This window comes from Somniosus microcephalus, chromosome 30, assembly GCF_052327205.1.
Source record: "Somniosus microcephalus isolate GS21.2 chromosome 30, FLI_Smic_1.0, whole genome shotgun sequence".
Lineage (NCBI taxonomy): Eukaryota > Metazoa > Chordata > Chondrichthyes > Squaliformes > Somniosidae > Somniosus > Somniosus microcephalus.
Window position 1 is genome coordinate 17,996,103 of NC_141016.1, and position 27,152 is coordinate 18,023,254.

Below are 27,152 nucleotides of genomic sequence, written 5' to 3' on the forward strand. Positions count from 1 at the left end.
GACAAATATGGTGGTGTCCAGATGTGGCTCCGGCCTGGTTCTCGACAGCTTTGTAGAGAGAGCAAGTTGATTTTTTTTTAAAAACTTTTTTTGTTTTGTCTCAATCTTTAATTTGGATTGGAACTGATCCCTGCCATGAGTTACCCTCTTGAGGAGAGAAGATAATTGGAGGAAAATAATTGATGAGCCTGGTCTTCACATCAGGCCTTAAATTGACGGACCCTGCTGTCGGCGCTCGCCGTTAGCAAAGTGTAAATCGGACAGCAACTTCCGGTGACTGCATGTGCGCAGTTAAATGCGGAAATCAGGAAGTTGCTGTCCGAGTTTCCCTGCGCCACCAGAAGCTGTGACATAACAGTGTCTCGCTGAGAGACTCGGCATTGAAACACATGAAGGGCGTGTAGCTGTGGTACTTACCAACTAGATACCCATTAAACTCGCCAGAAAAAGTCTGTTCCAGTGTAAGTACATTTTTAACGGCGTGATAAGTCATAATTACTGCCAAACAACACCTCCGACACTGAAAATTAACTTTTACAAGTGTGGAGTCTCATTCCCTCACATTTTAATTATTCTTTTATCTCTCTCTCTTAATCCCATTTTTCCATCCCTCTTTATTTCGCTTTCCGTACCTGATTTGGCGTTGAATTCAATATTCTAGCTTACACTTCCTGGTTTAGACTCTGCGTGCCTCCAAGTAAGGATTCTTCAAACTGATTGGTTAAGGAGATACACAGTTACTTACCCTGTTCACACAGGTCCCAGGTGCCCTATAGAGGGCGCTGCGCTGTTTTGGACTGCTGATTACCGCAGCTTCAGGGCAAAAACCCGTAGCAAGTCTGTTGGCAAGTGTAAGTATGATGAACGGCTAGCACTGTTCGTTCACCGGTGACCGTAAAATCCAGGCTGACAGTAAATCGTGCATTGTATCACACAGCCAGCTTAAGGCTTCAACAACAACAACTTGTATTTATATCGCGCCTTTAATGTAGTAAAACGTCCCAAGGCGCTGCACAGGAGTATTGTTGGACAAAAAATTTGACACCGAGCCACATAAGGATAAATTAGGACAGGTGACCAAAAGCTTGGTCAAAGAGGTCAGTTTTAAGGAACGTCTTAAAAGGAGGAAAGAGAGGTAGCGAGGCAGAGAGGTTTAGGGAGGGAATTCCAGAGCTTAGGGCCTAGGTAGCTGAAGGCACGGCCACCAATGGTGGAGCGATTATAATCAGGGATGCTCAAGAGGGCAGAATTAGAAGAGCGCAGATATCTTGGAGGTGGGGGGGGGGGGGGGGCGGGTTGTAGAGCTGAAGGAGATTACAGAGATAGGGAGGGGCGAGGCCATGGAGAGATTTGAAAACAAGGATGAGAATTTTGAAATCGAGGCGCTGCTTAACCGGGAGCCAATGTAGGTCAGCGAGCACAGGGGCGATGGGCGAACGGGACAGAAAGACCCTGTTTCATGATGAGGCCACTGGATAAGTGGTGGATCCTGCGATTACCGAGAGCTGAAATGTGGGGACGTGCCTGCGGCCGCTCGCTGGCAGCCTCTCGGTGGCGGAGAGTCTGTCGACAGGCTGGAAGGGCTGTCGGCGAAGCTACTTGTGTGGAGACAGGAAGTTAAGCCCCTCCCCTCTCAGTGGCTAAGCGTTTGCCTCCACAGGCCTCCTGACTGCCCACTGCTCCACTTCCATGCTGGATTATCTCCGAGCTGGCAACAAAGTGGGGATGAGCAGGCAATAATGCTTGCACGCGAGTAGCCCTCGCGCTTTTCTGTGAGATATTTGAGATGGGTAACCGTAGCTTAAAAAAAAAACCCAACCCTCTGCCCAACTTGTGTTGAGCTCAATGTGTTTTTTTAAAATTCAGTCCTTGGGACAATTTGGCCAGAGTCCTTGAGCTGATCCTATCATTTGTTTGTGTTAACTCATGGGCTTAACGTCACCTCAAGCTGCCTCTGACAGGGATGGGGTTTGTACTGAGAGGAACATTTAGATCTAAAAGGAAACCGCCCACATTTTGTTTTCGTAGCAGTAGATTCCAAATCTGCCCAAGTTGTCCTTCTGTTGAATTGTTGGGCTTGTGTCACCCGGCACCCCCCCTCGCCGACTGTAATCGCTGACCAGCCGTGGAAAGCTCCTTGTCTCTCGCCGCCTGCAGACCGCCCGCGCTTTCATGGCACACGCGCTCCGCAGTTTGTTGGTAGCCTTTTTACAGCAGCAAGTTGCATCAACAACCCCTGTGGTGGTGATGGTAGGATTCCCTCCGCCCCCTGTCCTGATACAGTGCGGTGCAAAGCTTCCTGATAAAGGTTGCGGATGTTTCTGTTGGAAGTTTTCATTGAAAGGTGATTTGCAATTCCCTCCCCCGCCCCCCCAACCGGGACCGAAATTTCTGAGGCTGAGGAGGAATTCTCCGGCCGGTTGGAGGACGAATTCCCAAAGGGCGTTTGGGAAGGGTTTGGTGGTGTCGGGGTGGGGTGGGGGGGGCGGAGAGACGGAACTCCTGGCAAAAGGAACCCATTTGCGTCTTGTCTTCACCCGTTCACGGAAATTAAGCTAAAATTTCTATTAATTGCTGTATCCTTCTTGGGGAGGTGGGGTGGGGGTGGTGGGGGGAGGTAAGAAGATCTATCTCGTGGTGTCGAGAGGCCATAGCTTTGGGAGAACGGGAAGCTCCGCAGCGCCGAACGCGGGAGGGGCGGGGGTGCCTGGGGAGCAGCTTTCCGTGGTTTAGGGGCGGCAGGAGTTGAGAAGAGGATTTGTTTTGGTGGGATCAGCGACGGTTTTCTGACGGCACCAAGCGCATGCTCCAGCGGGTCCTCCGGGCCTGCCACAAAACGACACTTGTTTGGCGGAGGGTGGGGAGAGAGGGGGGGGGGAGAAAGCGCAAATAAAGTCAGGCTTGTTGGATATTTGGAGAACGGTGTTCCAGCAAAACAAACTGTTCCATGACTTCATGTGGTGCACGCATCAAAGACCAGGTTTAAAACGCTGGGAGTTTTCGCGACAAAGAGCTATTCCAGATGCAACCAGCTTATATTTTCTTATTTTACGGCTTCCAAGCTACTTATTAGTTTAGACAGGCACAAACCAGACTGCTGGCACGGCCTGCCTGTGGACTCTTGCACAAATAAATGACTCCAAACAAGCTGCCTTTTCAAGGAGTTATTTCAGGGAGCACAGTGTAATCTTCTGCTGGAAAGAAAATCCACGGGAGGAGCTGCAGTCCGGGATAATCCTGGGGGTGGACCACCTCCTTCCCCGGGGATGGACTGGTTATTCCAGGTTGGCCGGGCCCTTCCAGGTGAAGACTCTAATTTGTGTCCTTTCTGTTTTGCTCATCGATTTTTCTCTGTTGCTGTCCTCTGCTCGGGGCGGTGGTGACTCCTCTGGTGGCCAATGGTCATGTGTGAGCCATAACTCAGAGGCTGGGTATTCTGCGGTGAGTGTCTCACCTCCGGACTCTCTCAAGCCTTTCCACCATCTACAAGGCACAAGTCAGGAGTCTGATGGAATACTTTCCACTTGCCTGGATGAGTGCAGCTCCAACAACACTCAAGAAGCTCAACACCATCCAAGACAAAGCACCCCGCTGATTGGCACCCCATCCACCACCTTAAACGTTCACTCCCTCCACCACCGGCGTACCGAGTCTGCAGTGTGTACCATCTACAAGATGCACTGCAGCAACTCGCCAAGGCTTCTTCAGCAACACCTCCCAAACCCGCGACCTCTTCCACCTAGAAGGACAAGGGCAGCAGGCGCATGGGAACACCACCACCTCCAAGTTACCCTCCAAGTCACACACCATCCTGACTTGGAAGTATATCACCGATCCTTCATTGTCGCTGGGTCAAAATCCTGGAACTCCCCACCAGCACTATGGGAGCACCTTCACCACACAGACTGCAGCGGCTCAAGGCGGCGGCTCACCACCACTTTCTCAAGGGCAATTAGGGATGGGCAATAAATGCTGGCCATGCCAGCGACGCCCACATCCCATAAACGAATAAAAAAAAACTGTTGAATGCTTATAGGCTATTCATCAAGGGAAGGCATCATAGCATAAATCGATCCTATCCTCGCCCCACGTACGTCCAGGGAATTGGAACCCTGGCCACACTTGCCCAATTGTGGTGCCACTTTCACTGGCTTTGGCTTAGATCAGCGAATGTAGCACAAAAGCTGGCACCTTCCTGACCAGACGAGCTCCCAGGGGAGGTGTGCTCACACTCCGGCGCTTTCAAGACTGAAAGAGTTGAGATTTTCGTTGGTTAAGGGTATTGAGGGATGTGACGCAAAAGCGGGTAAATGGGGTTGAGCTGAGATCAGTCGTGATCTGATTGAATGGCGGACCAGGGCCGAGTGCGGTCTCCTCCTGTACCTAAGGTTCCTACAGAAGGTACTGGAGAGCTGCCAGTAGCCGTGAGGCCATACTCCCCCAGGGGGAGGCGCTGCCTTCAGAAGATGGTAGAAAAATTCAAAAAGAAAAAGAATGATTAAATGGGGATTCCTCATCCATGCTTGGTGTGGGAGTACAATGGCAACATCACCGTATCTGCCTTTGTGATTATGTAGAATTATTGCAGAAGAAGACCTTGCACAAGACGCTGTCTCATTGTCAAGCTCGGTAACGCCATCTCCTCCGGTCTGACGTAAATCAAGCTCACGGCCCGAGAATGATGACGTTGTGCCTCTCTATGACTCTCGTTGTAGTTTTCCTTATTCCCTTCCCTACGGTATTGCGGTATAACACAGAAGACTAGAATTTGGAGACTCTCGGTGATGTGGCACTTTTTTCATTATCTAGTTGGCAGTGTGGGGCCGCGGGGGTGAGCTGCTGATAAAGGAGGCTCGCCTGTAATTCCCATCTAATGGGCCTGTTCATCTTGAATCTGTTGTAAATTCAGTTGACTGAGATGACCGTACATCACGTTTCTTACCATGGATTCTACATCTGAACTGGGAGCCCTTTGAATGGCATTTTGAGTATTGGGTCAGTGGGTGTGAAGCGAATCCAGTTCTTGTTCCTCAGTTCTCTGGATGAGTGTGTTGGAGAGATAGAGAATCCATTTTTTTTTAAACGGGGGGGGGGGGTGAGAAATTCGCTATCGCCCCGTTTGGGGCGCAATTATCGGCCGGGCGCAAAGTTTAGCGCCTGGCGCTAATTATCACCTCCGACTGCAAACTTGGCCTCTATCGCTCCTGGAGGTGAATGGAGCACTAAATCAGGCGCTACACACCTCTCAAGGCGCTAGCGCCGAGGAGCGAGGCGCTACCTCAGAGTGCTGGCGAAGCTCATGTGATGTCAGTCAGCAATGCAACACAGACACACGGGCGCCGGCCAGCTCTTCAAAGGGAGGGTCGATCTTGCTCTCCATCCACACCCTGCTCATTGCAGCCTTGAGTCTCGGCCTGGAGAGACCTGTACATCAAATCTGCTGGAAAGAACAATGGAGAGGCCCAGGGAAAGAGCTCAGAGTGCAGCCCCCACAGTCTCTTCTAAATCGATGCAAGGAAGGTCAATTCAAAATTAACCTGCAAAGTGCTGCTCAGTACCCAGAACTCCTTCACACAGCATTGACTCTCTGCAGAAGTGTCTCTCTCTCTCTTTCTCTCTCTCTTTCTCTCTCAGAATGAGTGGCGCAAAAATGTCTCCCACAAAAAAAGGCGGGAAGAGGGCGCCTTTAAATAGCACTCGCCCAGCCCCTTCCCGACTGCAAAACATTCCACTCTCCCTGTTGTTGCTTGCGGCAGGCGGAAAGGAAGGGGGTGCCATTCAATATCCGGACCGGGTCATTGCACGCTCGACTGACGTCACGATCTGCAGGCGCAGGAGATCGTGGTGGTAGAGTTTAGCGCTGCCGCAAAAACTCTGGTCAATTTCGCGAGCGGCGCAAGCATCACCGCACCCGGGTGCTAATGGAAGGTGCAAAGCAACCGAATTTTCTCCCCCAAGATGTGGATATTTTCCTCCCCGCTCAAGCCCAGCTGTTGGCAGCCTCCATTTGTTTCTGCTTTGTTACAACCATCCACCCGCGCTGGCAGCCAGTTTGTCTCCTTGTGCAAACAGATGAGGCCTCCAGATTGAGGCTAATCCAGATTGATTTCCAATTTCCTGTGTAAACAGGTCTGTGGATTCCAGCAGGAAGTCGTGGGAAGAGGGCTGAATCTTTTTATAAACTACAGTTTATCTTTTAATCTGGCAGCCAAAAATGTTTGTGTTTAACTGTTTGATATGGTCGGCTTCAGTTTGAGGAAATATAACGTCCAACTGCATCGGAGGGAGAAGTGTAACAGATTCTTCATGAGCGAGTAAGCAAGGATTATTTGTAGAGGGATGAGTAATGCCACTCCTAAGGGAATGTTCTCTTAGTTAGTCATTCAGGAGTCTGGCACACGCCCAGGAACCCGTCACCATGTTTAGGAATCTCCAAACTAATCTACTGTGAGGACTTTCTCTTCGCCCAGCACAGAGTGCACGTTCCCTTCCCCAAAGGGAGATATCCCACTCCCCAAGACCAAAGCTTTGATGCATTTGGCAGAACCACGGTTTTGAGAGCCCCCAGCTGTCCTGCTGGAGCTTCCAGGTGGGCTGCTTGCTGCTCGGACCACCCTACCCGTTAGGACAGGGGGCTGCAGGGTTATCGGGACCCAAAGTGGGAAGAATCCCAGCCCTCAGTGATAAGACCCCAACTAGTTGGTCAGTCCACAATAGTGCCAGGGAACACTGGATCTGCTTGGTTCAGGGATCGGATCACCCGAGGGTTGATCTGGTTCTGAACTTCCATCAAAAGTTGTCATCTTGGTGCCATTCCAACTACGCAAGCCCCCCCACCGCCGCCACCACCACCCCTGGCCCAAACGTTAAAGGAGAATACAAGTGGCGTTATCGGCGGCTTCAGCAATTGTCTTCCCTCCCACCCCACTGCCAGTTTTCTCTCCTTTCCTCCCCTCAACCTTCTCTCTCCCCTCTTGAAGGCATTGACTGCTGGTAGAGTACAACTCCACAGCCAGGCTTTGATACCTGAAGAAAGTGACCATTCTTCATGTCAACCTCTGGACATTTATCTGCGTGACATTCGACCATGAAGGCTCTCGCACCTTCGTCCTCTCCTCGCCTGATGCCCACAATGGTGAATGCTCACTCGGGGGTCACTGGACAGTGGTCAGGAGCAGGATTTTTTATTTCCCACTTGCCTGCACAGTGGCACTGAGGCTAGTTATTGTGCCCCTACTGCTGCCTGGGCAGGGTGGACATGACATTAGAAGAAGAGATCAGAAAAATATAAAGACATTAAAGATAGAAAGGAGGGAGATAATTGATAAACTAATCAAACTTAGAGAGGATAAGATCCGTGGTCTGGATGGATTGTACCAGAGGACTGGCGGACAGCTAATGTGCTGCGTTTATATAAAAAGGGAGATAGAATAAGTCCAGGGAACTATAGACCAGTTAGCTTAACGTCGGTGATAGTAAAGACAATGGAAACTTTACTCAAAGATATAATTGAAAAACATCTAGAAACCGAAAATATAATAAATAGTCAGCACAGATTTCAAAAGGGAAGATCATGCTTGACCGACCTTATTGAATTCTTTGAAGAAGTAACTGAAAGTGTAGACAAGGGTAATGCGGTAGATGTAATATATTTGGATTTTCAAAAGGCCTTCGATAAAATACCACATTGTAGACTCATGACTAAGGTCAGAGCCTGTGGAGTCAGGGAACGGGCAGCAGATAGCAGAATGGATAGCAAGCTGGCTAGAAAACAGAAAACAGAGAGTTGGGGTTTAGGGTAGCTACGCAGACTGGTAAAAGGTGGAAGTGGTGTGTCACGGGGATCACTGTTGTTCACAATTTACATAAACAATTTGGACTCGGGAATCGGAAGTACAATTTCAAAATTTGCAGACAACACCAAATTGGGGAGTACAGTTAATATTGAGGAAGAACGTGACAAAATACAAGTAGACATTAATAAACTTGCAGAATGGCTGTCTAATTGGCAAATGAATTTTAAGATAGATCTGTGTGAGGTGATGCACTTTGGCACTCAGTTTGGATGATCCCAGAACTAAGGATATACTTATCAGGAAAGGCTGAACCGTCTGGGGCTCTTTTCTCTAGAAAAGAGAAGACCGAGGGGTGACCTGATAGCGGTCTTTTAGGATTATGAAAGGTTTTGATCGGATAGACATAGGTAAGATGTTTCCACTTGTGGGGGAGACAGAAACTAGGTATATAAATATAAGATGGTCACTAATAAATCCAATAGGGAATTCAGGAGAAACTTCTTTACCCAGAGAGTGGTGAGAACGTGGAACGCACTATGACGGGGAGTGGTTGAGGCGAATAGCGTAGATGCATTTAAGGGGAAGCTAGATAAACACACGAGGGAGAAGGGAATAGAAGGATATGCTGATAGGGTGAGATGAAGAGGGATGGGAGGAGGCTCGTGTGGAGCATAACCAGCATGGACCAGTAGGTTCGAATGGCCCGTTTCTGTCTTGCAGACACCAGCGCAGGTACATATTAACGTGTTGAAGTTGTTTGCAAAGTTGCCTTTATATCTGAGCCACCGCCTCCTGAAACGCAGCCTTGTGCGGTCATCGGCAACCCTGACACAAGTCTGGCAGCGGGAGGACCCACACGTCAGGAGCTGATGGAGCTTTCCACTCACGTAAAAGGCAGGCCAGTGCAAAAGCAGCTCGAGGGGATAACCCATCGCCTGGTTTAACCTTCCCTCCCAAGCACTGCTTGCCCCCTCGGAGATTTGTTAGGGCGGCAGAGAGGTGCCGAAAGCGGACGAGGAGTTAACAGTTTTAAGCATGGTCCGTCCGTAGGGCAGTCGCAGGCAGAGTTCGGCTGATCTGACGGGGTGCCGAGGCCGATTAATGCTTGCAGAATTATTCATCGCTCACAAGTGTGTTGAGCCAAATCGAGGCTTCATGGCTCATTCCTGATTCATAAGCACGTAGTAATGATGATGTGGCTGCTCTCCTTGCCAAGTGGATCTGTGGGGCTGGACAGACAGACACTTGATTGTAGGCGTACATCATTCTGACATTAACAGTTATGTACAGTAAGCTACAGAAAATCACGATTCCTGGGAAGGAAAGTGCCTCTGGGTCCGGCTTCTGTTTCTTTTGTATCTTTGGTGTAAGATGATTTGATGCAACAAACTTCAACAACTATTATCTCCCGGGCTCTTGACGCTTTTAAAAAAAAGTTAGGTCTGTCATAATGCTTCGGATCTTCTGCCCCCGCAGTTCAGAGGCTGGAGCTTCCACTGGTGGTAGTCTCTGACAGGTGATGAGGATGTGTGTCACAGAACGGGGTGGACTCTCTGCCCCCTTTAGTATAATCAACGTCCCCTCCCTCTGTCTGCCGATGCAACCAATCGACCTGCAGCATTGGGAACTTGGAGGTGTGGAGTGGTGGCTCGGCAACTGAGACACCAGCATCACAAGAGGGTTGTCTCTGTCCCTTTTTGAGCTGCTTCAAGTAATTGAAAAGCTTTTTCAGTGTGTCGCTATCACTCTGAGTGCCATTTATCTATCTGCTGGTTGTGTGCCGAGCTCTATGTGCTGTGCTTGAACACCCTTGAACTTCTGGCTGCCTGGATGATGTGAAGCAGAAGGCGGCCAACAGCAGCGTGGACTGGAACTCCTGCCCCCCTTTCCCGCTAACACCCTCGGACTGCGAGCAGGCTAACTGTAAGCTCAGTGGAGAAAATAAGGAAGTCAAGGGACGTTTACGTTTGAAGGAGTTATTCTTGGTCGTGACCGGTTAGAAAAGGAAATGTTGAATGCTATGTTTGGATTCCTGTTATTTTCCAAGAGTTTTAAAAGCACAGTCCTGGCGATCTTGTGAATCGATGATGTGTGTGTGTGTGTTTTTACAGTCTTGTGTGCTTTGACAAGTTATTGAGGCAGATATACTGGTGCTCGGCAATGAGAAAGGAGAGTCTTTGCGCCTGGTAACGGTTGCCATTGCTCCCTGCTCACAGGTAGCACAGATAAGGTGCAAAGTGGACACTTTCCTTGCATCACCTTGACAACGGTCGGTAGCTGGCCCTTTCCCTTTTGCAAAACACGGGAACGGTAGCATAGTGGCAATGTTATTGGACTAGTAATCCAGAGACCTGGACTAAGGATCCAGAGACATGAGTTCAAATCCCACCAGGGCAGCTGGGGAATTTAAATTCAATTAATTAAATAAATCTGGAATAAAAAGCTAGTGTCAGTAATGGTGACTGCTTTGTCGTAAAAACCCATCTGGTTCACTAATGTCCTTTAGGGCAGGAAATCTGCCGTCCTCACCCGGTCTGGCCTATATGTGACTCCAGACCCACGGCAATGTGGTTGACTCGTAACTGCCCCTCTGAAATGGCCTAGCAAGCCACGCGAGGGCAATTAGGGATGGGCAATAAATGCTGGCCTTGCCAGCGATACCCACATCCCGCGAATGAATTAAAAAAATACACACATGTTAATGCCTCTTGCAGTGAAGTTAAAAAAAGAAAAGGCGCATTTTGGATCTGCTCTGCGGTATTCGAACAGGACGCAGGGGAATCTTAGGGTAGAGGTGGCCAACCTCGGGCCTACCCGCGGGCCTGAGCCCTGGTCGTGTGGCCCTCGAAGCCCAGGCCACTCCTTTCCACTTCTACCTAAGTTTCTTCTTTGCTGGTTCGTCCTATTTCAATTCCGTGGGGCGGGGCAGGGCCGGGGGCGGGGGGGGGGGTGTGGTTTTGGCGAGGGCTATCTTTAGCGTTGTTGCCTCATTGGATAAAGCTGAAATCAAGACACCCAAGATCTGTCAGCATCAATAACTTCACCATGTACGGACATTGCCTGACCCCCGTGGCACACAACGAGGGGAAAGCCTCACCTCACAGTGCTGTCATTAGAGATTCGGTGAGATGTAACCAGGGTGTGTGAACTGAACAGATCCGGCCGGCAATACTGAGATTTTGTCCAAAATTGGGTCGAGTCTGAATGTTGAGCTGTAGAACAGTATAATGACATACTGGCGGGTTGGGAGGCGGGGTGGGTGGTGCGGTTTGTCACTCGAGGATGTTGGCATAATTAAGTCAGTGTCAGCTGTGGCTCAGTGGGCAGCACCTTCGCCTCTGAATCTGAAGGTTGTGGGTTCAAGTCCCACTCCAGGGACTTGAGCACATAAAGCTAGGCTGACACTCCCAGTGCAGTGCTGAGGGAGTGCTGCTCTGTCAGAGGTGCCGTCTTTCGGATGAGATGTTAAACTGAGGCCCCGTCTGCTCTCTCAGGTGGATGTAAAAGATCCCATGAAAACATTATCTGATCATTATCACATTGCTGTTTGTGGGACCTTGCTGTGCACAAATTGGCTGCCACGTTTCCCACATTACAACAGTGACGCCAATTCAAAAGTACTTCATTGGCTGTAAAGTGCTTTGAGATGTCCGGTGGTCGTGAAAGGTGCTGAAGAAATGCAAGTCTTTCTTTTCACAATGTCCTTACAGCAGATTGGTGCCAATGCGCAGAATAAACCAGGCAGTGTTGCTGTACACCAGTGCGAGTTTTTCGTTTTCACGTGGCGTGTATTTCTGGTCTCCTCGCGTCCCTGACTAGCCCCCCCCCCCACCCCCCGACCTAAAAGGTGAGCAAGCAGCCCATCCCAGGACCCTGCTGCTGCCTCTGTGGATCTCACTGGCGCAGCTTCAAGCTGGTGGGCCTCAGGAAGGCTATGGCTTGCTCGTAAAATGGAAGCTGTTTTTCACAGTGGGTTTTTTTTGGTGGAAATTCCTGTCCAGTATTTGCTGCTTAAGCTGGCAGCGACATAGAACTTGGAATGCCGTGTCTCAGAAAAATTCTCTTGGCTCGTCCATCTGAAGTGAGGTGCAGCTGAAACCTTGTAGGAACGCCAGGATGTAAGAACTGGAAACTAAATATTCAGAACCTCTAGATCCTGGTCAGAATCACCGAGCTCGAGGTTCCACCACAAAAACTTCTATTAGCAGTTCGCGTTCATCTCTTAAATACATACAATTAATTAATGATTAGAATCATTTGGGACTCCCACAGGTTCAGTGAGCGCTCGTTACACAGAGTCTAACACTGCCGGGTCGGTTTCTGTTCCCTCCCTAGTTGACGGCAACAACAACACCTTGCATTTATATAGCACCTTTAATGGAGTAAAATGTCCCAAGGCGCTTCACGGGAGCGATTATCAAACAAAATTTGACGCCGAGCCACATTGGGAGATATTAGGGCAGCTGACCAAAAGCTTGGTCAAAGAGGTCGGTTTTAAGTAACGTCTTAAAGCAGGAAGGAGAGAGGCAGAGACGTTTAAGGAGGGAATTCCAGAGCTTGGGGCCCAGGCAGCTGAAGGCAGAGCTGCCAACGGTGCAGCGTTTATAACTGGGGATCTGCAAGAGGCCAGAATTGAAGGAGCTCCGAGATCTCGGAGGGTTGTGGGGCTGGAGGAGGTTACAGAGATGGGGAGGGGCGAGGCCATGGAGGGATTTGAAAACAAGGATGAGAATTTTAAAATCGAGGTGTCGCCGGACTGAGAGCCAATGTAGGTCAGCGAGCGCAGGGGTGATGGGTGAACGGGACTTGGTGCGAGTTAGGATACGGGCAGCCAAGGTTTGGATGAGCTTAAGTTTATGGAGGGTGGAAGATGGGAGGTTGACTTGGAGAACATTGGAATAGTCAAGTCTGGAGCTAACAGAGGCATGGATGACAGCACACATTCCAGGCATCTGTCCCATTGCTAGGAGTGTTGTTTAAGGACAGAGCAGTGGAGTGTGACATCAACAGTTTGTACTGGTGGTGTGGTCCACAGGTGGGCTTCATTCCTGGAAGAGTTGGAGTTGTGGGGATGGCCTCCGGGGGAGTGTGTTTGCACAGTCGTCGTCGTACGTGTCTTCACACTGTTCCCTTTGGGGAACTGTATGAAGTGGTGGGAGGATTTTTGGCCGCGATTAACGCTCCTTCCGTGACCGTAACCATCTTCGTACCAGCCATTAGATGGTTAGTCCTATGGCGGGAGGGTTTTACGGGCTCCCACAACCCATACGAGGGGGGGGGCCACCCACACCCACGGACGCAAGTATCCCGCTGGATGTCAACCCAGAATTTAGAGCCGGAGCTCCGACTCCACTTGCTGGGACTGTCTGGAGCGGGGTTCGAAACCCTACGCCTTCTGGCCCAGCAGCGGGGATGCTACTGCTACGCCAAAGGCCCACTCCGTTTGCACAGTGATTTCCACTAACTGGTCCTTGTGGCATCCTGGTTAAGAGAGAGAGAGTGTGTGCGTCTATGTATAGACACCTAACCATCAGAATTATGAACTCTCCCTCCAGGGCCAGCAAGGTATCTAGTGAGTAACCGAGCCAGAGACCACCAGCAGCTGGGCATCAATCCCCCGGCCTGTGCTGAGTTGGTGGGGAGGTGCTAGGACACTACAGTTGGTCTCAGCACCCATGGGATAGGCAGATTACTGCCCCCAATCCCCCGTGTCATTATCCAATCGCTCCTGGTGGAAGTCCATGCTTTGCTGATGCCAGATGAACAGTCTGCCGGCAGTCACTGTGTAGTCTCACAGATGATTTATGGCCCCTTTGGTAAGGTACCAGAGGTTCCCTGATGTTCTTGGAGCCTTACCCCAACAAGGAGCCAACAACTTAGCGAGGGGAGGAAATGAGCCAAGGAAAAGAATTAAGGAGCCATACTGTTCATGGGCCCATCATGAACTCATGGTCTCAATGTCACTGGTCACTTGTGAGGCCATCTCCCAGACAAACATACCCCGTCCCTTTCCAACTCTCTCTGAAGACAGTCAGGAAGCAGCATTGATTCTGAAGTTGAACTCTTTGGTGGGTCTTTGTATTAAATGGAAATATTATCTTCTTTCACAGCCTCGACGTTTCCACCTAACCCCTTCTCGTGGTCAGGCACCCCAATGAGACTGGAGCACAAATGGTGATACGTCGGGCCGTGCGAGAGCAGAAGCAGTAGTGGAATGATCAGCTGCGTTCACTTGGTGTGCTGGGCTGTGCTCGGCATGGTGGCCCTTTCCATGGCACGGCCAGCACTGACCTTACCAGAGCAAGGTAAGAATTCCTATTCCCTTCTTCAGTCCGGGACTAAACTGGGAGTAATGCTTTCAAGATGTGTTGGAAGAGCTATGCTGGTGCTCACTGATGATTTAAAACCAGTTGTTTTAATGGAAGAGAGGTATTGAATGACTTGTCTGCACCATGCTGGTGAACTGAAGATGGGTTAAATCTTGGCCGTGCATTGTGTGCTTGTCAAGGTGAGGGACGTTAGTACTGGGGATTGGGGCAGTCTCCATTTCAGGCACCTAGTGCTGGCATCAAACAATCCCAGGCCCAGCATGGTGTGGGTAGACGCAAAATGGAGCTCCACCTCCTCTTCCCCGGCAATGCTCCTCAGACACACTTTCAAACCTTCTACTCAGTGGGCAGCACTCTCGTCTCTTGAATCAGAAGGTCACGGGTTCGACCCCCACACCAGAGACTTGAGCCCATAATCCAGTGCTGAGGGAGTGCTGCACTGTCGGAGGTGCCGTCTTTCGGATGAGACGTTAAACCGAGGCCCCGTCTGCCCTCTCAAGCGGCCGTAAAAAATCCCACGGCACTATTTCGAAGAAGAGCAGGGGAGTTAGCCCCGGTGTCCTGGCCAATATCGATCCCTCAACCAACATCACTTTTAAAAACAGATTATCTGGCCGTTACCACATTGCTGTTTGTGGGAGCTTGCTGTGCGCAAATTAGCTGCCGTGTTTCCTACATTACAACAGTGACTCCACTTCAAAAGTTGCTTCACTGGTTGTAAAGCGCTTTGTGATGTCCTGAGGTCGTGAAAGGCGCTGTATGAATACAAGCCTTTCTTTCTGAATCAGTGTGGGCCTTTGTCATTCCTTATGCCAAACATCCTCTCCGAGTGTGAATGCCAATTGGTGCTGAATTCGGAGCCGTTTTGTGCTGTTGGCTCATGCCCGCTCAGAACTTGATTGGCGCTGGTCACACAGGACCCTTACAGCCTTACCGGGCTCTCTGGTAGGCTCCAGCTTGAGCCTGTCATCTACTGCCCCTAATTCTGTTAGTAATTCTCTCCGACTCCATTAATACCATTGGGCCACAGTTGTATTATTTTAGCCACTAACCTTGATTTTCTTTCTGGTCCTTCGAAGCGGTTCGACTGCTCTCTTGCCTCTAAAGTGACCACCTCCCGTCACACGTCTGGGAATGCGCTCTAGAGAGAATGTGGGACACAGGTGAAAATATATCAATAATGCATCAAAACTGTTTACATCAGCGTGCACTTCTTGTCAAGCCTTGTCATGATAAATGCCACTGTCTGCACTTACAGTGGAAACTTCCTATGTAAACTTGTCACGCTGTAATTACACCCTCCTGCCAGTAGAGGCGCTGCAGTGCCACCAATGATATAATTACAGTGTGACCTGTTTACATATGCAGTTTCCATTATATTTGTGGGCAAAGGGATTTAAAATGGAAATGTAAAAAAATAATGACAATATATGACTTTTGAGATGGAGACAGAATTACATCTGGGCATCCTGGTCCAATTATCTCACATCCTTTAAACCCTGCTTCACCTGGGGAAAAAAACTTGTTATTTATATAGCGCCTTTTACAACCACCAGACATCCCAAAGCGTTTAGCGTTTTACAGCCAATGAAGTACTTTTGAAGTGTAGTCACTGTTGTAACGTAGGAAACGCGGCAGCCATTTTGCGCACAGCAAGCTCCCGCAAACAGCAATGTGATAATGACCAGATAATCTGTTTTTGTGATGTTGATTGAGGGATAAATATTGTTCAGGATGCAGGGGAGAACTCCCCTGCTCGTCTTCGAAATAGTGCCATGGGATCTTTTATGTCCACCTGAGAGAGCAGACGGTTTAACATCTCATCCAAAAGACGGCACCTCCAACAGTGCAGCACTCTGGTGAAAAACTATTAAATGTTGGTGTTCAGAGAGATTTAGGTGTCCTCGTACAAGAAACACAGAGAGTTAGCTCGCAGGTACAGCAAGCAGTTAGGAAGGCAAATGGTATGTTGGCCTTTATTGTTAGAGGGTTGGAATACAAGAGTAAGGAAGTCTTGCTACAATTGTACAGGGCCTTGGTGAGACCACACCTGGAGTACTGGGCACAGTTTTGGTCTCCTTATCTAAGAAAGGATATACTTGCCTTGGAGGCGGTGCAACGAAGGTTCACTAGATTGATTCCTGGGATGTGAGGATTGTCCTATGAGGAGAGATTGAGTAGATTGGGCCTATACTCTCTGGAGTTTAGAAGAATGAGAGGTGATCTCATTGAAAAATATAAGATTTTGAGGGGGTTTGACAGGGTAGATGCCGAGAGGCTGTTTCCCCTGGCTGGAGAGTCTAGAACTAGGGGGCAGAGTCTCAGGATAAGGGGTTGGCCATTTTAGGACTGAGATGAGGAGGTATTTCTTCGCTCAGAGGGTTGGAATTCTCTACCCCAGAGGGCTGTGGAGGCTCAGTCGTTGAGTATATTCAAGGCTGAGATCGATAGATTTTTGGACTCTAGAGGGATAGAGGCAAGTGTGCTGCTCACTGAACCACAGCTGAAGACTACACTTGGTCCTGACTCCCCGTGTGTAACATCATGGAAGATTGACGAATGCACAGTGTGTTCACTTCACCAGCCTTTATGAACGTCCACTGTAAATATTATTTCTGTTGCATCTACTTTTATAAAATTGAGGTTCTGGGTGTTATTTTGCAGAGGCTGTGGGCCTTTTAAGGAATAAGCTTGTAAAATACATAAACAGGAGAGCTTGCGGTCTGCAAAGCTGACAGTTTGGGGATTGTACACCGAGGTGCACAGTAGCACTGTCACTCTCTCCTGTAGGCTGCGTTTGTTCTGCTGTCTGGCGGCCGATGATTCTGCGGCACACGTTAAACGTCATTGGGACAGGTTGAGCCGTCTGGTGGCAGCTTGCTTCCTCCGCTCGGCTTGATCCCGAGTTTGACCACAAGCTCTGCCCTTGACGCGAATCCTTCAGCTTACTGTGGCATTTGAAAGCGGCAGCACAAGCTTGGGAAAACCTTGGAGCAGCGAATGGGCTTTTCTTGTCATGCTACACCAGACCGTTTCGTGTGCCGAAGACCGTTGGGGTACCTGCTGTCGCGCGGGAAGCCCAAGTCGAGGAGCTTTGGAGCGTGAGTTGCTTGGGGCCTGGTGGAAACAGCCAAGCCGTTCACTCTTGGGGTACCACTTATGCAGCACACAGTGGGGGCCTGACTGTGGCTCAAAGTAGGCGGAGGTCGGGAAACCGCAAAAGGGCTTGGAGGGCGCGCAACAAGTCTCTTCCCCTGGCCCACCCTAGCATTGACGATGAAATCAACCTTCAGAGAATGGTGCTCTTGGACTTCCCTTGGAACCTGTGGGCCACCCTTCCACTCTTAATCTAGATCCATTGAAAGCCATCTCACTGTCCTCCGAATTCAGACTAAACCGCATTATGTGCTGTTTGCAGGCACACAAGGACTGTATGTTTGTCCAGAAAAAGGACAAAAGACATTTTGAAAACAAGAAGCTTGCTGGGGAGAGTGCGGTGGGTGGAACTACAGAGGCTGGCACGCTCTGTCGACGTTGGCATTTCTATTGTGAAGCGAAAAGCTGGCTCATCTTTCAGTTGCTTTCATTCCCCTTCAACTTGGCTTCCTTTTCCCCTTCTGTAATCCTCTTGGCCCTGGCTTGGGTCAAGCTGCCCGGTCTCCAGTCTGTTCAGTGCCTCCAGACAAGGCCGATCTGTATCTGATGACAGGACAGCTCATTGCCGAGCGAGGTTGGCTCCCCGCTTGCTCTGCAGTTTGTTCCATTTTATTTTACCCTCTGGCGAGGAATCACCTGAGGGAGATTCTCGGTCTGGACGAGGCTCCGCTGATGGAGGCAGAAGCGGTAGATGTTTAGAGTTGAGGCTGACTCCGGGGTTTAAGGCTGCAGCTGTTGGTGGCCGTGCCTTCAGCTGCCTCAGCCCTAAGCTCTGGATTTACCTCCCTGAACTTCGCTCCCTCTCTCTCCTCCATTTAAGACGCTCCTTGAAAACCTACCTCTTTAACCAAGCTTGCCCTAATATCTCCTTATGTGGCTCGGTGACCAGTTTTGTCTGGTAACACCCCTGTGAAGCGCCTTGGGACGTTTTACCAAGTTAAAGGCGCTATATAAATGCAAGTTGTTGTTGTGATGTGTTAGGTATTGTAGAATATGTTCTGTTCACACCAGAAAAAAGAATTGTTCTTCCCTTAGATGCTTTAAGAATTGAAAATGTAGAGAATCCTTCTCCATCCCACAGTCTGCCTCCGCTACCCATTTTCCCTGGCCTAGAGAGGACTTTTAAAGTAATTGGCAAAAGAACCAGAGAGGGAGACATTTTTTCACACAGCGAGTTGTTGTGATCTGGAATGCGCTGCCTGAAAGGGCAGTGGAAGCAGATTCAATAGTAACTTTTAAAAGTGAATTGGATAAATACTTGAAGAGGAAAAATTTACAGGGCTACGGGGAAAGAGCAGGGGAGTGGGACTAATGGGATAGCTCTTTCAAAGAGCTGGCACAAGCATGATGGGCCGAATGGCCTCCTCCTGTCCTGTGCCATTCTGTGACTTACGCTCAAGCCTCTTTGCCAGTTGCGCAGTTGGGCCTAGCCGCGTCGAAGTGTCCGAACGGCAGAATCGTGTTGCGCGCTTTCCTCGTCCTCCCAAGTCAGGCTGGCATCTGCCCTGCACGGTGCGGGCGAGCGTTTGCCCCGTGGCCGACCAGTGGGTACAGGCAGGCGGGGCCTGTACAGTCCCACTCGGCGGTACTGCGCTTGGGTGGGGATTTTAAGCCTGGCCTTTTCACCCCGGTGTTGACTCGCAGCATTCACCGTGCGGTTCTCCTGGTTAAACTCTTGAGCGTCTGAATGTTTGGAATGTGCTGGCAGTTGTACTTGGAGTGACAGGTAGCAAAATGCCCGGATAGCTGCTAAGATTCAAACCTGCCTGTCATTTCAGGCTGTTCATCCGCCATGGCACTATCTAAGAACATAAGATGATAAGAAATAGGAGCAGGAGTAGGCCATGCGGCCCCTTGAGCCTGCTCCGCCATTCAAGAAGATCATGGCTGATCTTCGAGCACAACTCCACTTTCCCGCCCGATCCCCATATCCCTTGATTCCCCTAGAGTCCAAAATTTTATTGATCTCTGTCTTGAATATACTCAACGACTGAGCCTCCACAGCTCTCTGGGGTAGCGAATTCCAAAGATTCACCACCCTCTGAGTGAAGACATTTCTCCTCATCTCGGTCCTAAATGGCCGACCCCTTATCCTGAGTCTACGACCCCCTAGTTTTCCATCGTCCTATTACCAGCACCTTGTACAGGAAACTTTTTTTTATCCGGCATGGATGGGACCAAAGTGGTGCCGGTTCATCAAAAATTCCGGATACCCAAACGCTATAGTAAAAGATAGGGAGAGCTGAAAGCTCCATATAAAGCAACAAACCCTGTTGCTTAGTAACAAGTGTAGAACAATGGCCACAAGTTCCAAGTGTCTCTGTAGCTTAGCAACAGCTGCAGCCACACCCTTGCACAGCAACAGACGGAGGAAGGCAAATACAATATGAAGTAAAACCTACTCCTGAATTTTGCCGGTTAACCGAGATTTCCGGTTATTTAGGTGCCGGTAAATCGAAAGTTTCCTGTATGTACAAAAGCCATTACTATTCTACAAATTACTGCCTCAAAATGAAAATATACGAGACCACAAAACTTCTATGACTGTTTCAAACTCTGTGCTTTTCTTAGCTCCGGAAATGTAATTAACAACATGAATGATGTGTAATCCCATAAAGTGTGTCAGCAGTGGCTCCGTGGGTAGCACTCTCGCCTCTGAGTCAGAAGATTGTGGGTTCAAGTCCACTCCTGAGATTTGACCACAAAGTCTTGGCTGACACTCCAGTGCGGTGCTGAGGGAGTGTTGCACTATCGGAGGTGCGTCTTTTGGATGAGACGTTAAACCGACTCCCCGTCTGCTCTCTCACAGGTGGACATAAAAGATCCCACCGCACTATTCGAAGAAGAGCAGGGGAGTTCTCCCCGGTGTCCTAGGCTAATATTTAACCCCTAAACAACATCACTAAAACAGATTACTGTATCTGGACATTATCACGTTGCTGTTTGTGGGAGCTTGCTGTGCGCAAATTCAATTGCGCGTTTCCCACATTACAACAGCGACTACACTTCAGAAGTACTTCATTGGCTGCAAAGCACTTTGGGACGTCCTGAGGTCATGAAAGTCGCGATATATTTCTTTCTTTCTTGAAATGATTACAGCATTTAGCAGGAGAGCTGGCCGCAGGATTTGTTAGTTGCTGGCGACAGAAGATACGGCCTTTAAGAAGGCTCCGGCTGGCCCAGTACAGGAAACTTTGGTTTATCCGGAGGTTGTATGTCCGGAAACCTCGATCTACCGGCAGAAATCAGGAGCCGTTTTGTTAGGTTTTTTTTTCTTCTCGTGGCTTTTTTTTCCAACAGTCAGGCTCTGCAAAGTCTCTCTGAAGCTGTTGCTAAGCTACAGAGACGCTTCCAAGGTACGGCCGACTGTTTAGAAGCTGTTACTAAGCAACAGTGTTTGTTGCCAGACACGGAGCTGCAAATCTCTGTATGCTTCAACATTAACGCTGGTTTGTCCGGCAGTTTTGATAGATCGGCAACAGCTCGGTGCCGGATATCACAAAGTTTCCTGTATTTGGAATTGGTTGCGAATTGAAGCCTTGTTGTTATCAGCAGCATTTCTCTTGTACGAGACCCAGGCCAGAGATTAACCTTCGCGGTGTTGGCGAGCAGACGCTCACGCGTACGAATGTTATTCCACGACCGTCGCCAGACGCACGCTACCTCCGTGCCCAATTGCGTGTCATGTGGGCGAAAGGTGGCGGTGCATCGAAGCACGACATGAACGCTTTCAGATGCCCGGCAGGACATGGCGCACGCACTCTGATTCCACACCATGTCACGAGTAGCCCCTGTCTCAGGGAGGGTGCGCGCTAATCAGGCAAACCTCCCTCTAGTGCCACATCTGGATAGTAATCCACATCTGGCTAGTTAGCCATATCTGGAGTGCCCTGTACCGTTCTGGGCACCACACCGTAGAAAGGAGCCTTGGAAGGAGACCGCGCAGATTCTCCAGAGTGTCACCAGGGCTCCAAGGGTCATCTTACGAGGCGAGATTACATAAACTAGGCTTGTACTCCCTTGAGTGTAGCAGGTTAAGAGGTGATTTGATTGAGGTTTTTAGGATTTTGAAAGGAACTGATTGGGTAGACAGAGAAACTTTTTCCGCTGGTGGGGGAGTCTAGGACAAGGTTAAAATCAGAGCCAGGCCATTCAGGAGAGAAGTTTGGAAACACTTCTTCCCGCAAAGGGTTGTGAAGCTTTGGAAATCTCAACCCCAGAGGGCTTATTGAATGGTGGAGCAGGCTTGAAGGGCTGAATGGCCTACTCCTGCTCCTATTTCTTATGGGTGGTAGAAGTGTGGGGCGCTCTCTCTCAAAAAGCAGTAGATACTAGCTCGATTAATAATTTTAAATCTGAGATCGATAGATTTTTGCTAGCTAAAGGGTATAAAAAGAGCTGGAGCCAAGGTGGTTGGATGGAGTTGAGAAACCGATCAGCCATGATCTCATTGAATGATGGAAGAACAGGCTCGAGGGGCTGAATGGTCTAATCCTGTTCCTATGTTCCCAGATACAGAGTAAAGCTCCCTCTGCACTGCCCCATCAAACACTCCCAGGGCAGGTACAGCACGGGTTAGATACAGAGTAAAGCTCCCTCTACACTGTCCCATCAAACACTCCCAGGGCAGGTACAGCACGGGTTAGATACAGAGTAAAGCTCCCTCTACACTGTCCCATCAAACACTCCCAGGGCAGGTACAGCACGGGTTAGATACAGAGTAAAGCTCCCTCTGCACTGCCCCATCAAACACTCCCAGGGCAGGTACAGCAAACAATGCAAAATACTGCAGATGCTGGAAATCTGAAATAAAATTAGAAAATGCTGAAAACACTCATTTGGTCAGGCAGCATCTGTGGAGAGAGAAATAACAGCAGAAAACGCTGGAAAAACTCAGCAGGCCAGGCAACATCCGTGGAGAGGGAAACCGAGTTAACGTTTCAGGTCGAAGACCCTTCTTCAGGTTTCGACCTGAAGCGTTAACTCTGTTTCTCTCTCCACGGATGCTGCCTGGCCTGCTGAGTTTTTCCAGCGTTTTCTGCTGTTATTTTGGATTTCCAGCATCCGCAGTATTTTGCTATCGTATCTGTGGAGAGAGAAACAGGGTTAATGTTTCCGGTCGATGACCCTTCATCAGAACTGGGAGGAGTTTGAGAGGCTATCGTTTAAGCGAGTACAGGGGCTTGGAAAGGGGGGAGGGGAGGAAGGAACAAAAGGGAAGGTCTGTGATAGGGTGGAAGGCAGGAGAGATTAAATGACAGAAGGGACGATGGTGCAAAAGGGGGTGGGGAATGGGACAAGCAAAGGAACAAAAGCTGGGTTTGAGGAGGTGTGAATGGTAACAGCAGAACCATTACCAGCCCCTGGTGGTTATGATCTAAAGTTGTTGAACTCGATGTTGCGAAAGGATGCAAAGTGACTCATCAAAAGATGAGGTACTGTTCCTCGAGCTTACGTTGAGCTCTCTGGGCCTGTCAGCTATGAACTTGGAATTGCTGCCCCAGTCCATATTTCGGAAGCACGGAGTCCCCAAAGCGTGCGATTGCAGTTACTGACTGGCGTGGCATTTACCCGGGCGGTTGGTCGGGGATATTTGACCAGGTGTCGGACCTTTACACAACCAGCCCACTGACCTGAGATGTGAATGTTATCCATCACCTGAACGATATATCCTGTTTACGTTCATAGCGGAGGCAATTTCAGGGGGGGTGGCGTGGCGGTGGGTGGGGCTCTGCCCCTTGCTAGCGGGACCCTGGGTCGCAAGATTCGCTCGCTGTTGCCAGAAACCCTGCAGGGCAACTTGTGCATCGCAAAGTTTTACCCTTTGCTATAAATGTTTCACACAGTTTTGTACTGAAAACGGGCCAAAATCCAGGGGGACATGATGCGAAATCGACAGCGCCCAGGCCGTACAGAGCAGACGGTTGCAGGTTTAATCCTCGGTCTGTGCCAAGTTAGGTGATCTCAGCCAGGGCATTTGGCCTTGGCGGGCTACACTAGGCCTCGGTGCCCAGGATAGAGAGGGGCAAATCAGGCCAAGGTAGCTGCTCCAAATGGGAGGCCAGCTGGAGAGGGCCATATGAGTGAACATTGGGTGAAGGACATGCTTGGGTGCAGCTGTGATGGGCACCAATGTTGAGGCTCGCACATGAAATGCCACGCGGGCAAGAGACTGGAGAGCAGACGGCAACAATGGCACCGTACCACAGCAAACGTCCCTACCGTCAACCGGGATAGCCCCGCGGCCAAATAGCCCCATGACACTTCCCCAGCCCTGGTGGACGCCCATGCATGGCGCCAGTGCCTTCAGGAATGTAAAATGAGAAAATTGAAGAGGGAGGAGGCAGGGGGAGAGAAAGTGAGGTTACAGAATTAAATTTGGGCCTTGTTCAATCCTGCGAAAAGCATCCAGTCATTACTGCTCTCCCCCCACCCCAGTGCAGCGTAAATGTTTAGCAGCTCTGAATTTATTGGGCTCCGTGTATAATGGTTTTCAGTCCCCGCTATCGCCACTGGGCACGTCTCTGGGCATCAGTGAGGCTGGGACCAGCCAGGACCAGCCTGGCCTGTGGCCATCCCTTGTCCTGAGGCCAGTGCCACAGGAAACAGGGACTAACATTCTGTGTCTGGAGCTGTGATTAATTGAACAGCCCCAGGGGACGGAGGGTGGGAGTCGTCGATTCATTATCACACAGAGTGGCCCCGAGGGGTCAAAGGTTAACTTTGACAACTGGGGCAATGTTTTCACAGCAATTCCCGCGGGTGGGGGGTGGTGGGGAGAGATCAGATGAGGAGCGACATTTCTCATCTGCCTCGAGGAAACATTGAAGAAGCTTTGTGCCCAGTCAGACACTGAATGGCGATTAAAGTTAAAAAGGAGGTTATCACGGATTCAGTAACTAAACTTAGAAACTCATTCGTTAATTCGATACGCTCACTGGTACCAGCTACCGAGACTCGGTTGACAAACCGAATTGTAATTCTTGAAGCAGTTTTTAAGTTTATGTTCCCTTCTGCAACAACAATTTGCATTTATATAACGCCTTTAGCGTAGTAAAATGTCCCAAGGCGCTTCACAGGAGCGATTATCAAACAAAATTTGACTCCGAGCCACATATGGAAATATGTGAGATTATAAGGAGACAGGTGACCAAAAGCTTGGTCAAAGAGGTAGGTTTTAAGGAGCGTCTTAAAGGAGGAAAAAGAGGCGGAGAGGTTTAGGGAGGGAATTCCAGAGCTTGGGGCCTAGGCAGCTGAAGGCACGGCTGCCAATGGTTGAGTGATCATAATCAGGGATGCGCAAGAGGGCAGAATTGGGGGAGCGCAGATATCTCGGAGGGTTGCAGGGCTGAAGTAGGTTACGGAGATAGGGAGGGGTGAGGCCATGGAGGGATTTGAAAACAAGGGTGAGAATTTTAAAATCGATGCGTTGCTTAACCGGGAGCCAATGTAGGTCAGTGAGCACAGGGGTGATAATCACCTGATAATTAGTGTGATGTGAGTGTGTGTAAGATTGAACTTGGTTTTCTTTTGTGCAAGGTCCCAGTTTGCAGCTTATTAAACGTCCACAAAAAGTCTCCAACCAGACACTAGGTTTTGTCAGCTCCTTTCCTGCTCAATCCTTTTTAACATGTATCCCTTCTTCCCCCTCCCCTTCCCCCATTCCTGGTCCCATGCTCCATTCCGGTCTTTCAAGGATGGGAGGACTGGGATCCCGGGCTCCAGTATGTTAATTTGGCCTGGAAAGGAAGAGGGATTGTGGGACTGGGTTTGGAATTGGTAATCAGGAGAGAATGAGGGGCTCCGGGATTGGGAATCGGGGCAATGAGGTGCTCCGGGATTGGGAATCGGGGAGTGAGGGGCTCTGGGATTGGGAATCGGTGGAGTGAGACGCTCTGGGATTGGGAATCGTGGGAGTAAGAGGCTCTGGGATTGGGAATCGGGGAGTGAGGCGATTGGGGGAGGGGGGAGTGAGGCGCTCCGGGATTGGGAATCGGGGGAGTGAGGTGCTCTGGGATTGGGAATTGGGGGAGTGAGGCGTTCCGGGATTGGGAATCGAGGGAGGGGGAGTGAGGGGCTCTGGGATAGAGGTTCGGGGAGTGAGGTGCTCCGGGATTGGGAATCAGGGAAGTGAGACACTCCGGGATTGGGAATCGGGGGAGGGGGATTGAGGCACTCCGGGATTGGGAATCGGGGGAGTGAGGCGGTCCGGAATTGAGATTAGTGCCAAAACTTAGATTTTTTACTTCGGAGTCTCCAGCTCTTTCGTTTTCCCGTCTGTTTCGAGTTGCTTGTGTCATAAACATCTGAACCCTCAGATTGCGAAGCTGATGGTGGTTTTTACAGACTGTCTTTTCAAACTTTGGCCAAACATGTTTTTTATTTTGAATAGTCTTTAGGTCCCAAACACTCTGTGCTTTTTGCCTGTTTGTGCATCTGCCTGTGTGCTCGTGGATCTGCCTTTTAGACACATCCCTTCGTAACTCACTCCCTCATCCATGCCTTTGTTACCTCTAGACCTGACTATTCCAACACTCTGCTGGCCGGCCTCCCACTTTCCGCCCTCCGTAAACTTGAGCTCTTCCAAAGCTCTGCTGCCCGTGTCCTAACTCACACCAAGTCCAGTTCATCCATCGCCCATGTGCTCGCTGACCCACCATGGCTCCCGGTCAGCAACGCCTCGATTTTAAAATTCTCGTCCTTATTTTCCGATCCATGGCCTCGCCCCTCCTTATCTCTACAACCTTCCGAGGTATCTGTGCTCCTCCAATTCTGGCCTCTTGCGCAGCCCCGATTTTAATCGTTATTGGTGGCCATGCCTTCAGCTGCCAAGGCCTTAACCTTTGGAATTCGCTCCCTAAACCTCTCCGTCTCTCTCTCTCTCTCTCTCTCCTCCTTTAAGACGCTCCTTAAAACCTACCTCTTTGACCAAACATTTGGTCACCTGTCCTAATATCTCTTTCTGTGGCTCGGTGTCAAAGTTTGTTTGGCAATGCTCCTGTGAAGCACTTTGGGACGTTTTACTGCATTAAAGACGCTATATAAATACAAGTTGTTGTTTAACAGAAGGAACTGTTGGGCCTGTTGCTGAACCATGGACTCCATTTTAGAGCAAATGCAATTTCTATTTAAAAATAATGGAGCAGGTGATGTGTTACTGTTGCGAGATGTGGGAGCCGGTGAACCCCATTGAGGCTCACGGTGATTACATCTGCGACAAGTGTTTGCTGCTAGAGGAACTCAAGTTCCATGTTATGGAGCTTGAGACCGAGCTTCAGACACTGCGACACATCAGGGAGGGGGAGAAGTTCCTGGACTCTATGTTTCAGGAGATGGTCACACCTATGAAGTTAATTACTGCAGATGTAGTCCGTGGTCAGGGACAGGACGGTGTGACTACGAGTGAGGAAGGTACAGGGATCCAGGATGTAGTGTTGAAGGAGACGCAGCCCTTGTTCTTGTCCAGCAGGATCGAGGTTCTTACTCCCTGTGAGGGCGGGAGCAGGGACTGCAGGGAGGATGAGCAACCTGGCCACAGCACCGTGGTACAGGGGGCCATTCAAGTGGAGGGAGTAAAAAGAAATGTTGTAGTGGTAGGGGATAGTATCATTAGGGGGATAGATAGGGTTCTCTGCAGTCAAGAGCAGGAGTCCCGAAGGCTGTGTTGCCTGCCTGGTGCCAGGGTTAAGGACATTTCTTCTGGGCTGGAAAGAAACTTGGAGTGGGAGGGGGAGGATCCAGTTGTCGTGGTCCATGTTGGTACAAACGACGTAGATAGGACAAGGAAGACGGTTCTGTTAAAGGAGTATGAGCAGCTAGGGGTCAAATTAAAAAACAGAACCTCAAGGGTAATAATCTCTGGGTTATTACC

At 49.7% G+C, this 27,152-nt stretch overlaps 1 protein-coding gene across 4 annotated transcripts in view; it reads left to right on the forward strand.

Annotated features, from left to right (window-relative positions):
- Positions 1-27,152, forward strand: part of LOC147097976 (fibroblast growth factor receptor 1-like) — a 268,534-nt gene that overhangs the window by 129,244 nt on the left and 112,138 nt on the right. For 3 of the 4 annotated variants that reach the window (XM_085971154.1, XM_085971157.1, XM_085971155.1), the window contains one exon: positions 13,907-14,101. In XM_085971154.1, coding sequence (XP_085827280.1) covers positions 14,011-14,101 — 91 coding nt within the window. In that variant the 5' untranslated portion in view covers positions 13,907-14,010. Of the gene's footprint in view, positions 1-8,653; positions 9,720-13,906; positions 14,102-27,152 lie in introns of those variants that run through there. The other variant, XM_085971156.1, reaches the window with a different exon arrangement.